At 40.8% G+C, this 12,016-nt stretch overlaps 1 protein-coding gene across 3 annotated transcripts in view; it reads left to right on the top strand.

Moving 5' to 3' along the window:
• The window catches only part of MCTP2 (multiple C2 and transmembrane domain containing 2), a 235,120-nt gene that overhangs the window by 110,910 nt on the left and 112,194 nt on the right, over nucleotides 1-12,016 (top strand). For all 3 annotated transcript variants that reach the window (XM_019504031.1, XM_019504030.1, XM_019504029.1), the window contains 2 exons: nucleotides 3,525-3,689; nucleotides 5,047-5,177. In XM_019504031.1, coding sequence (XP_019359576.1) covers nucleotides 3,525-3,689; nucleotides 5,047-5,177 — 296 coding nt within the window. The remainder of the gene's footprint in view (nucleotides 1-3,524; nucleotides 3,690-5,046; nucleotides 5,178-12,016) is intronic.

Here is a 12,016-nt window from a genome sequence, read left to right as displayed (position 1 = left end):
ATAGATGCTACTTGCTCTGGCATCTCATGCATCATTCTCTGGGGGCCCCTGAGCCCTAAACAGATGGGTGGACCAGGCCTTTATAGTTGTTGTTGCAAACTAATGCAGTTTGCATGCTTGGCCCTTTTTTTTCCCCCTAGTTCTATCTGATCTACATGTCTAAGTTTTCCTTTTTTATTTTAAGTTGCTGCTATTGTCAATTTTTAGCCATTAAAACCAAAACAAGTCCTTAACAAAAATATGACCTTGATAATCTCTTGTATTTTCAACTGTCAAGTGAGTAGTAAAGAAGATATAAACTGTCCCCCCAAACAGGATTGCAAACAATGGTCCCTGAATTTGCCACCAAATCCATTTGTGAGGGCTTGCAAACCCATACAAGGTCTGGTTGATGCCAGGGAGGTTCCATATAGGCTCCGGGGGATGCTCATGAAAATGACTGCTTGATTTGGGGCAGGATGAGAGAGGAGAGAAGTTGGGTATAACAAAATGGGAAGGAGAGGATGTTTAGCCAGTATCCTGCCTGCATTTCTAGATGACCTGATGATACCAGCTTTCTGCAAGTCCCTGGAGGATACCTGTTGCTTTTTGGGTTTTCAGGCTACAGCCAGCATGAGCCGGATGATTGCAGAGAAACTAAGACAAGAGAGTGAAGAATCTAGTGCTTAGTCTAAGAACTCAACTCAGCAGGCTCCAGGGCTCAACCACAGGTGCTCATCTCTAGTACAGGGGTCAGGTAGCGTATGGAGGCACTTGAGCAGTTTGTATCTAGGTGTCCATCCTGGATTCAGGCAGGGGGAGAGCTAGGCTGGAGCCAGGTGTGCATGAGCTTCCATGTTGCAGGTCCTATGTCCTGGCCATACTTAGCACATGGGCAGTGAGACTGGAGGCTCAGGCAACTGGTTGAAAAAGGCACCTAGACATGCAAGAGAGAACAACTGTGAAGAACTACCCTTCCCACCAACCAATCTCTTCCCCTTTAATAGTCTGTTTGCAAAGGGCTGCCTCTGAGGTGAAGCGGGGTTTGCAACTCAGGCTCAGCCCTCTTCAGTTCTAGCCTGAGGGAGTTTGCGTAGATGGTATCATCCGTTAACTGAAGAAGGTCCAAATGCACCTAGAGGTTTTGATCCTTCCCCACAATTACTCAGGCTTTTTTTGAGCAAAGTGGGTGAAGCTTATGAGTGTGTGTGTGTGGGGTGTGTGTGTGGGGGGGGTGTTAAAGTGAGTTCAACTCTGACATGGTTTTTGACCTTGGTCACCTCACTGGATTTCCCTTTGCCTTGTTCCACTCATCAGTAGGAGGGATAATACTTCCCTTACCTCTCAGGCATGGCTGCAGGGTTTAATTAACTCTATGCAAATAACTTTGAATTGCTTAGGGCGGAGAAACACCAGAGAAAAGTTTTTAAAATACATTTTATAATGAGAAATAAATAGCTGCTGCTGCTTATGTATGGGACAAATGGCCTAAGGGCAGACAGCTTCTGCTGCTGACTTAGCTGGACAAGGTGAGAACAGGACTATTGTGGATATGAAGAGGGAGAGAGCAGAGCTGGAAGTTCAGGAACTTTGGGGCAGACTTCCCATGAAACAATAACGGAGAAACAACGATAAAACAGAAAACTGATTGAGAACAAAAGGGATGTGAATGAAAAGGCTCACCCCATTTGATTTTTATAATGAAGCGATGATAACTGTTGTTTTTTTTTTTTTCTTCACCCTGGAAACTCTGCAATTAAATAGATATTCAAGATTAAAGCAAACTGTAATGTGGTTAATAAAACTTGTCTGGTGGTTTGTTTTGTTTTGTTTTTTTAACGAACCAACACTTCAAATACCTCCTTCCTCCTCCAAGGAAGGAGGGGGGGAATCTTTGGACCTAAAGCAGCAAGTACATCACATCAAACATGACTATGTTAAATACTAAAATGTTCAAAGTACAACTGAGATAGATAAAGGCTTTGATGGGAAGTGGATATTTCCCAGGGACATTACAAGCAATAATCCAGATGTTATGGTGTAATGCAACGAGTGTCCATGGATAGATCGGGAGCTCAAGCCAAGCAGCGCCTGCTGTAGGCCTTACCCCTCCACTCCCATGCTGTTCTGCCATATGGAAGCAATCTCTAGGCCCCTTTAATAGCCAGCTTTGGATTCCATTTTCACAGGGCTCATAGAGCTAAGTGGAGCTGTTTTATGGACAAGTTAGATAGAAGCCTTTCCAAGATAAACATCCAATTCGAAATTAGGACATACCAAGCTGCAAAATTATTTTAGGGCATATTTCATAGAAGCATTGCCATTTTTCTTAGGCAGTTGCCAGACGTAGGATGCCCTTTGATCCCTTGTGGACATTACTCCCTTTTTTATAAAAAGGATTTTGAAATAGTTGCAGTGTTTAGGGAGGAATATATCTGCCGGGACTTTGAAGTATGTCCATGGGAACAGTCATGCTTTAGCTTTTTGGCCTACAAGACGAACTTAAAAAAAAATGTGCTGCAGCTGGATTTATGAATCAAAATCTCATTTTCTTTTTTTAAAGGTAGGAATTTTTATCCCATGTGCCAGGGAAGCCAAACAGGGTGTTTAAATAGAAGTATATTAATATGCGTGTGGGATTCAAAACTTTAGGTATTTTAACCAATAAAGAGCTAGTTAAAATTTGTGAGTATACCTTGCATGATTTAAGGATTTTGTTACTGGGTAATTTAGCTCTAAAAAGTAACAGCCAGGCCTGGAGCGCTCTTACAATCTTTTTATTGACCGTGTCTTTCTTGTAGTTAAAGTGAACGCATCCTATTTTCATGTGACTCATGAAATCATCCCCTCCCTCTTGAACCCACCTGTAGTTGACCTGATTGAAGCACAGAAAGGCGGCGAGTTAAAAGTTGTTGCACAAGAATAAAATATTGCAAGATTTTTACAGGGAAAAATGTAGCTTTGAGTGTTAATGTTTCCAGCTCTTTCCACTATCCCCCTCACCCCCTTCACACAAAAAAAAATAAAATAAAGGCTCATTTAGTCATCTCCATGTCCAATAAAATATTACCCATTACTAAACTGTTAGCACAGCTAGGGCTATATTCTACAAGCTACTGTTGAATGAAACTGTAAAGTTAATAAATGTGTTGAAATAACCTATAGCCACCAGATAAAAGATCCAATCATGTCATTATTTGTCAGTGGACATCAGTCTTTATGATTCACAAGCTCAGGTTCCAGTATCATAAACACTAAAAGCTAGCAAGCAAAGAGCTATGGGAGCATAATGGGAGATGGTCAAGTGGTTTGAGCACCAGCCTGGGACTCAGTAGACCTATGTTTAATTCTCTGACTTGCCACATGCTTCTGCTGTGACCTTGGGCAACTCATTTTATGTCTCTGTCTCCCATCCATAAACAGGACAGTCATGCTTCCCTGCCTCTAGAGGTGAAGTGAGAAGCCTTATGTTGCACTGTGAAGCTATATAAGCATCTAAGAATATGGGTGTTGGAGCATTTATAGTTTGACGATTTGTTTTCCAGCCGAGTTTCATGCGAAATGTGCGTCTGTCTGATTCCTTGCGAAAGAACCAGTTGTGGAATGGACTTGTCACGATCACTTTATTGGAAGGGAAGCACATCCCTGGAGGGAGCATGACACAGATTTTTGTTGTGTTAAGACTGGGAGATCAGAAGTATAAGAGTAAAGTAAGTATTAATGGATTCTTACAAGGGATCTAAAGTGAATAGGAAGTCCTATTTCTGTGTTTAAACAGTAGGAAAGAGTTATTCCTGATTCTGCCCAGCAGTTTCTGGGATCAGGGCTGGGTTCAAGGACCTGAGAAATTGTCTCTTTTACTAATATTTGCATTTCAATGCAGAAAAAGGAAATCAAAAATACATGTATGTGTGCACACACACAAATAATAAGAGAAATGGGAGTCATGCATCACACATGTCTGTCCTCTGCCAACACAGAAGTCAGTTTTGTAGTGTTAAGAGTACTGTAAAGGCAGAAGTTAAAGATTTGAATGGGCAGCTCTTTTCTTTTTTTAATCACTAGCGTTTTTTAAAAAAAAGAATACCTGTGTTTAATATGAAAGTGAATGTCTGAAATGCTCAGGCTTGCCGCTTCAAGCTAGTGTTTTCTTCAGTTCTGCACAGGCCTGAGAGAGTCCGTGTGTACTTGCACCTTATGCAGTTTTACTCTAGGCCATAACTTATACCCGTGTTTCATGGGATGTGCATTTCTAATTCTAAAGAGGGGGGTTTAAAAAACATGATGATGGAGAAATGGGCACTACAAAATATCTCTTTTAAGGCCTGTGGGGAAAAAATAATAAAAATAATAAAATGGGGAGAGTGAGTACACCAAAAAATGGTCCTCTCCCTCTTGTTGTTCAGAAATTTATGAATAATTCTGGTGGGGGAAAACCTTCTGAATCATAGTATGTTGCCATTTCAGTTAGAAAAGAAGTTCTATAAAGTGATTAGTTAGTTTTATAATTAATTTTTAGAGTCTCTCTCCAGGAGCCATTTTTCTATCTGCCTTCAATGATGCCATAATAAGTACAGCAATTTAATAATAGCAACATAATTGCCTTGAAAAATGCATTATTTTGGGAAGGGTTATATAACATATATGGTACAATCACACAACCCACAGAAGCAGAAGAGATGCAGGAAAGTGCGGGGAGGCCTCAGCAGTGATCCAAAACCTGTCTCTTGAAAGAGCTGGTGCTAATGCTGAAAAAATACTGATTATGCAGTGCGATATATGCATCACAGTGACTTAAGGTCCTGATCCTGCATCTATATGCACATGAATAATCTCATTCAATTCAATGGGGCGTTTTACGTGGCTAAAGGTGTTTAGGTGTAAATATTTGCAGGGCCCAAGTAGTACTTCCTTTTTCTATGAACATGTAAAGAGATGGGGGTCTGCATGGAATGGCTCTGTGGGTACTTTATGCCCAAACATCTGGCCTCAGTTTTGGTATGTGCTTTTTCTGTGGAAACAAGTAAATTTTAAGAAAAGTAAATATTATAACTGCATGTTTTCTAGACACTGTGTAAGAGTGCAAATCCTCAGTGGAGGGAGCAGTTTGATTTTCACTACTTCTCTGACAGGAAGGATGTATTGGACATCGCGATCTGGGGAGAGGACAACAGAAAGCATGAGGAGCTTTTGGGAACGTAAGTCTCTAAAGTGTGAATGAGAGAGAGAAATTAAACCTGATCTAATTTTGATTTGCACTGTCCTGTCTAGAGCAGCCCTGGACATTGTGTTGTGCTGTTTGGACAGGTCCCAGCTGCCTTTTTGAGGGGTATAATGGAAATACCTATTTATGTTTTGTTCTCCCAACCAGAAAAGTGACTTGAATAGAGCTGGAGGCTCACACTACTAAGTAATGTCATACCATCTAACACATTATTCTTAGACCTGTTTGCTCTTCCAGTCCACTTTCTGGCCAGTTGATGTATATTTTCCTATCGAAAAGCCCCAGAGTCTTTTTCTGATTTGGCATTGAATTTCACAGGATTTGCTAACATGATTTTAACGGATTAATGTCTGCATTCTTTTCTTTTTCTTTTCTAATGAGGCAGGTGGGTAGATTGTATTTTGTCTCTGTCCTTCTCTTCCTCTGCCATCAAGTCCCATTTTGCTTGTGCTCTAATGGACATCTCTCAGTCTTGTTCTGGTAATTTTGCAGCACATTTCCTTTTTTCCCTTTTGTTTTATCTTGCTGCATTACTACTTAGCCCACGATCCTGAAATGGGGCATTTGGACCTCTGGAACAACACGGAGCCCCATTTAAAGCCAGGGGATCCTCGCAGCAGCACCGCATCTGCATTTATTTGTGTTGGCATCTTGCACGCTGATTAAAAACCGGTAACTGGTAGGAACGTCTTCTGACTTTCTGCTCTCAAATTGTTTGAAGCTGTTCACCAAAAAAGGACAATGCCCTTCTGGCTTTAGAAATGTTTGTGGCTTCCCAGAGCAGGAAGCGTTTTCTGGCTGAATGCTGTTGCTCATCATGGGGAGGGACATTTGGGGATGAATCTGTCCCTTTCTTTCTCACAATCACTTTCATTACGCCTGGTATTTTCTCTTTGTACTTAAGGAATACACCAGCATTTGTGGCAGGTCCCCTCTCAATCCCTTTGATACCAGAGACGTTTCTGCCCGGTCTCTTTCTCTTCTACTCTTAAAAGAAAACCAAGCCATTTTCGACAGGTAGAATTCCCTGTGCACCGAGAAACTGTCGGTGAAATGCTGTTTTGCAGAATAATGACATTATAAAAGATCTCAGCATTGGAAGCATTGTGTGTTCTGAAGTTTTTTTCAGGTTATTTTTATATTTTCAGAACAAAGGTGGGTGTGTTTGTATGTTGTCTGGTGTAGGGGAAGTCTTTCCACAGCAACATGATGTAGAGAAATTATATGGTTAGACTTTGTTCATTTAAAAAAAAAAAAAAAAAAGTTTGAGGGAGGGTTTGCAAGAATAGGTGAGCATTGCGAGTGCTTGGAGAGTGCAAGCCTTGTTTGCACACTTGACACTCACTACAAAAATAATTTGTTGTGAGCAGCTCGAATGCAATTCTAATCTAAAAACAAATAATTGCAGAATCCCAACAAAAAAACCCAAATGCATGATGAGATGCCATGTTTATTCTCAGACAGTCCTATGCCAAGCTGCAGCATCTTTTCCATCTTTCATGTCATTTGTAATAAAGAAGAGTCCAGAGGTACAGTTCTGCTATGGATTAAACCTCTGTACACCAATTGCAAAGCTTCCCTTGTCTTTCAATTCTGTCTTCACTCATACTTGCAACTTCCCTCAAGCTCCACAGTTGCAACTGAGGGCAAAAGCTAGGTTTGCAATTGGATCCCTGTTAATTTTGTTCTTCATGTATGTTAGCCAGAATGGAATCTCTTTCTTTGAGCTGAACTGGTTCTTCTGTGCTTGTAAGTGCTTAAAAAAAATTAAATGTGACTTATTTCTGAAGCAGGCAGACTTGAGTGGACATAGTGTAAATTTTTTACTGTATAGATGTCATGGTAAAAACTTCCATTGAGCCAGGATTTCAACTATATAGCAGCTATTTTGTGGACATCACTGGGTTTGAAGGCAAAATATTTCTCTTAAGGACAGACGATATAGCTCCAATGGAAATGGTTTAGCATTATTGCAAGCTTTATAATGGCCCTCACTACTAAGGGCCTGTGAATATTAAGGCATTAGGTCCACTGCTGTGACTGTCAGCAAGCAAGCAGTGCTATTTCATGCCAGCCATCCTGTCTCAAGAAATAAACACTTAGGGCACTTTTACTGGTATAAGTGTTCAGAAACTGGCCTCTACCTATAACAGAACAGAAGTTCAGCACACGTAGACTGGGTTAAAAATGGCAGAGCCCAGTTTAAGATTTGCACCCCTTACTAAAGGGCAAATGTATTCTGTTCGCTGCCGACCTAAACTTCACCGCTTCCAGAAAACCGCAAAACTAGATAGATTCCACCTGGGGCTTTCTTGAACAGCTCTACCTAGTCTTGTAATCTCTCTGTCGCTCTCTTTGCTCTGCATAGCAAAGTGGTATTCTTCTTAACAGGTGAGCAAAGTACTAATTGAATTATTACATCTTGCCTGTTTATATTCCGCTTTATATTTGCAGAGGCTTCCAGTTTTCTCCTCTCGTTGTGCAGAAGTGTTGTGCATTTCAGCTGCCACAATACAACACGGAGGGGAAATGATCCCTCTAGTCTGCATAGAACTGTTAATAACATTTCTTGAGTGCTTGTGCATCCTTTGGGAAAAAAGGCACGCTCTAAGGAGGAGATGATTTTAGTGCGTCTGAATAAACAAAGGTGCTAATAGTTTGCAGAATCTGTCCAGGCTGAGTTAAATTGTTTTCCCAAGTTCTAAGAGAATGATCGTGCTTGGAGGGATATATTTTAAGGGCACTGCTGCAAAATGCTGATTGGACCCAAATTGACTTCCCGAAGTAAGTTTTGTGGAAATTGCGAAACTTAAGAAAATTATGAGCCATTAAGTTAAACCAGTGAATGTGATGTCATTATGGTGATTGCCTCTGGGAAATGCCATTAGTGCCTCTGAACTAGGTTTGATTAAAAATCAATGGCTCTCCCCCTGCCCTGAACTATGAAGAAGCCAGATATTTGTTGGGTTTATTTTTTTTTTCTTTTTCAAGCATATACCTATTTAAATGAAATCTGAATTTAACACAGAATATATTAAGGCCCAAAGTTATTACTAGCTCTTAAAATAATAAAGTAAAAATGAACATGGTGAATCCAGGAGACTTTATTAAAAATGTTGTATTATGGGCTCTGTGCTTTTTTTCCTGCCCTGCCTACAAAGAAAGGAGCAAGTAAAAGATGTCCAATGCTTGAAGCTTTATACATATAGCACATCAGTCATACTGTGTTAAGGGCTTGGTCCTGGGTTATACCCTGCTCTGGTGCTTCTGGATGCTAGAGTCTGGCAAAAGTCCTCATGGACATGGGCATGGGGACGTGGCTTCAGACTTGAGGAAACATTGTGACATTAGGAGCATCTGCTGAGGACATCTGTGTGGTCTCATCAGCATATTTTAATTTGGCTACAATTTTCCTACGCTGTGAGCGAACAGGTATCTAATAAATTGGGGTCTGCAAAGTTCAAGGTGGCTGCCCACCAATTTTGTGGGCAGACGTGAAATCTAACAGACATTTCGCAGGCAGAGCATGGCGGCCCCATGCCTGTGATTGGCCGAGGGGCTCCGGTGGCCCTGCCCCTTCCCACGGATTGGTGGAGAGGAGCAGGGCCACGTGATAGGCTGCCCTCACAGCCAGTCAGCGGTGAGGGGTGCGTGTGACAGCTATCTTGCCAGCAGGCCTTCAAGAGGACAACCCCCCTTTCACCCTCTCCCACCCTGGTGGGCTGCAACAGCAGTAATTTTTTTTTTCCCCATGGATTTCACGGGCAATACCAGATTTTGCAAAATCCACAAAATCTCCATTTCAGTATGTCCCTCCTAATAAATAACACACTCACCACTGTTGAAAATACTAAAAATGTAAAATTAATGAGACTCTGAACCTATGATGTACTTAAATAAACATATATCATTAAAGCATGTCCTTCTACAGAGCAAAAAAACCCCCAAATCTATGTGTAAAGGTCCTTTTGTCTCTATCTATATATAGTACATGCAATGTAGATATTTTTAAATGATTCCATCGACAAATGACAATGTGCTTCCCTTTAGAAAATAACAGAAGAATGAATGGAAAAGCTGCTAAAAATAGATTTATTTAAATCAGGGGTTTGCACTCGATGATTTTAAATTGCAGATTTAAATCTCCTTAATTTAAAATCTAATCCTCTTGCTCTACACCACAAAATAAACCAATTTGGGAGTCATGCAGTAAGCCTGCCAGAGCTGGACCCAAACCCTGGATTTAAACTCCACCAAACTCTCAGAAAGAATTAGGCATTAAAAACTTATCTTTATAATTGGCCGAGCCAACTCTCTACATCTGAACATCCCTGGCCTTTGTGGATTTTGAAATCCCTACCCTAATATTAACTCCCAGCCTCATCTTTTAATTATATTTTCTTTCACTCATGAGATTTACTGATTATAATTTAGCCAACTGCTAACTGGCCTGCAGTATAAAATATTAATATAAGCTATGGTGACGAGTAAGAGGTTAAGACCAACTGCTTTGAGTAAAAATCTTATCTCTGCCTGCCTGATATATAGAGGGAAATAAGAGGCACTAAACTCAAGTGATAAAACTCTGAAAAATTAATGGAAACAAAAACGGGGCAAAGAGTTGTATGGTGCATAGGCATGTGGATTGCAAATGAGCCACTATATTCTTAAATACCTGCTAAAGATTCATTGTGGCCATAAGACCTTCATGATGGGCTTGCAAATGGGGAAAAGCATCTAGTTGTTGGAGAGAAATAGGATGCAACATTCATGTGTGTAATTTGGGAGGCGGGGTGCATTTAATTTTTTCTGTGTGGACATTGCCACCTTGGCCGATGTGTACTGTATTATTCAAATGACCACCTCCAGAGCTAAACACCCAAATGTCTGCCATGCTCTGTGGGTCACATGCAGAAGCAGATGTGTAACTTGTACTGATGGGTGGGTTACCTCTATAATACACGGAGGCATATGGATAAACAGTGAGACTTGAAAGTAGAGCCCAAGTACTAAACTATGAACGTGGGATAGAGGAGGCGTTTAAGAAGTATTCACAGTATGTAATAATCTCCTCTTAGGAGCTTATCATAAAGGAAGCGTTTAGTTCCTAATGGTGTAAGGAATTCATAGTTTTACTCCTCTGCTCTTTTGTTTTTGTTGATTGTGAGAGGCCAGTTGCATTTATTTGTATTACTTGATACAATCTGATTGCCTTCCTGTCTTATGTTTTCATAGTGCTACCCATCTTAGCACCCTTCCTGTAAAATCAGTAGCAAAGTCCAGCTCACAGATCTAAATCTGAGAGAGAAGAAAAGGAATGGCTTCCAGAGTGTGTCAGGGAAGTGATGTGAAAGCAATTAGGCTCCGAGTAACAGTAGCTGATTGCTTGCATAGAAACTACTGAATTTATACATTTAAGCTCAATATTTGATTAATTTCTCAAGATGCATTCTTTGCAGTCTGATCAATTAAATTAAATGTCTCAAATGAATCTGATTAAGGGTGCAATTGTTATTCCCTGTAATTTTTGCCTTGCACAAGCAGAGATGTGAATTCTGTTTGTGGTTGCTAAGGAAAAGGCCATGCCAGCACCTTGAATGAACCCAGATGTTTTGGGGAAGTTACTTGCAGGGGAAATCAAAAGTGATTTGAAGAAGCAATGTTTCCATTCCTTCCCCTGCTGGTTTCTTCTCTACACGTGTCCCCTGCAACCGTGCACTCGGCTTTCTCTTGGGTCTTTCACCGAAAATATTTTGAATGAGCAAAAACAACAGCAAACTAGAGTTAAATAAAAGTCTTCACATTGGTGACTCAGAGTTTTGTGGGAGGTTTTTTAAGTCATGATCTCAAAGGTGGAACACCATTTCTTCAACTGTCTTTGCCCTTTTGCTTGTTTTTTCCCCCCTGCACATTTGTAGGTACTTTGTCATCACTAAAAAAGATGGGAACAAATCAATATGAAATGTATTTATTTATTTAGTTTCCAACAGTTTACTTTGTGTTTCATGGCTAGAGCACTCGAGTGGGACTGAGGACCCTATGCTCTGGTGCCAGCTTGGCAGGTTGCTCCCACTAGCTGTGCCTCAGCTTGTCCATCAGTAAAATGGGGTTATGATGCCGCAACCCCTTGAGAAGTATAAAAGGAAAGCAGCATTATAATTATTATCTAGCTCAAATATTATATTTGGCAACATACTATCTGCAAAGCTACCAGTCTTGAATTTGATCTGAAGCAGAACCTTAACCGCAGGTAGGAGAAGAGTTAGGTTGGTAGAGTGTGAGAAGCGACCAGCAAATACAGTAGAGGCGATTTTGACCTCCTGGGTTATAGTGTTAAGAAACTGAGAAACTGAGAGGGGCCTTGATTTTCATCCCTTATACCCCTTTTTCTTTTCCTATAACTGTAGATTACATGCAATCTCTCCTGCTTGGAAAATGGGTTGAGTAGCAGCCTGTGTGCTGTGCATTGAGCATTGGTGTTCTTTTCTTGGTTTCCTTACTTCCTCTTCCAAAGCACTCGAGTGCAATCAATAAGAATAAACTTGCAACTAGTTGTATGTTCAACACCGTGAACTTCAAAGAGTTCACCCAAGAAAGAGGCACTTCCATGATTCTGGAAGTTTGAGTTTTACACAAATAAACGCTTCCTAAAGTGAAGCAAGTGGATGGCTTATACCCTCATCACATCAGTGACTTTTACTTTTTAGGGTAGGTTTTTTTTTGCTTTTTTTTTGGTGTTAATTTAAATGTTTAGGGGAGGTTTCCCGCCCCCCGTGCGCGCCCCCCCCCCCCCCCCCCCCCCCCTCCCACGAG

The sequence above is a fragment of the Gavialis gangeticus genome, unplaced genomic scaffold, assembly GCF_001723915.1.
Source record: "Gavialis gangeticus isolate Ggan-Ray unplaced genomic scaffold, GavGan_comp1, whole genome shotgun sequence".
Taxonomy (NCBI): domain Eukaryota; kingdom Metazoa; phylum Chordata; order Crocodylia; family Gavialidae; genus Gavialis; species Gavialis gangeticus.
This window is presented reverse-complemented; position numbering and strand designations above follow the sequence as displayed.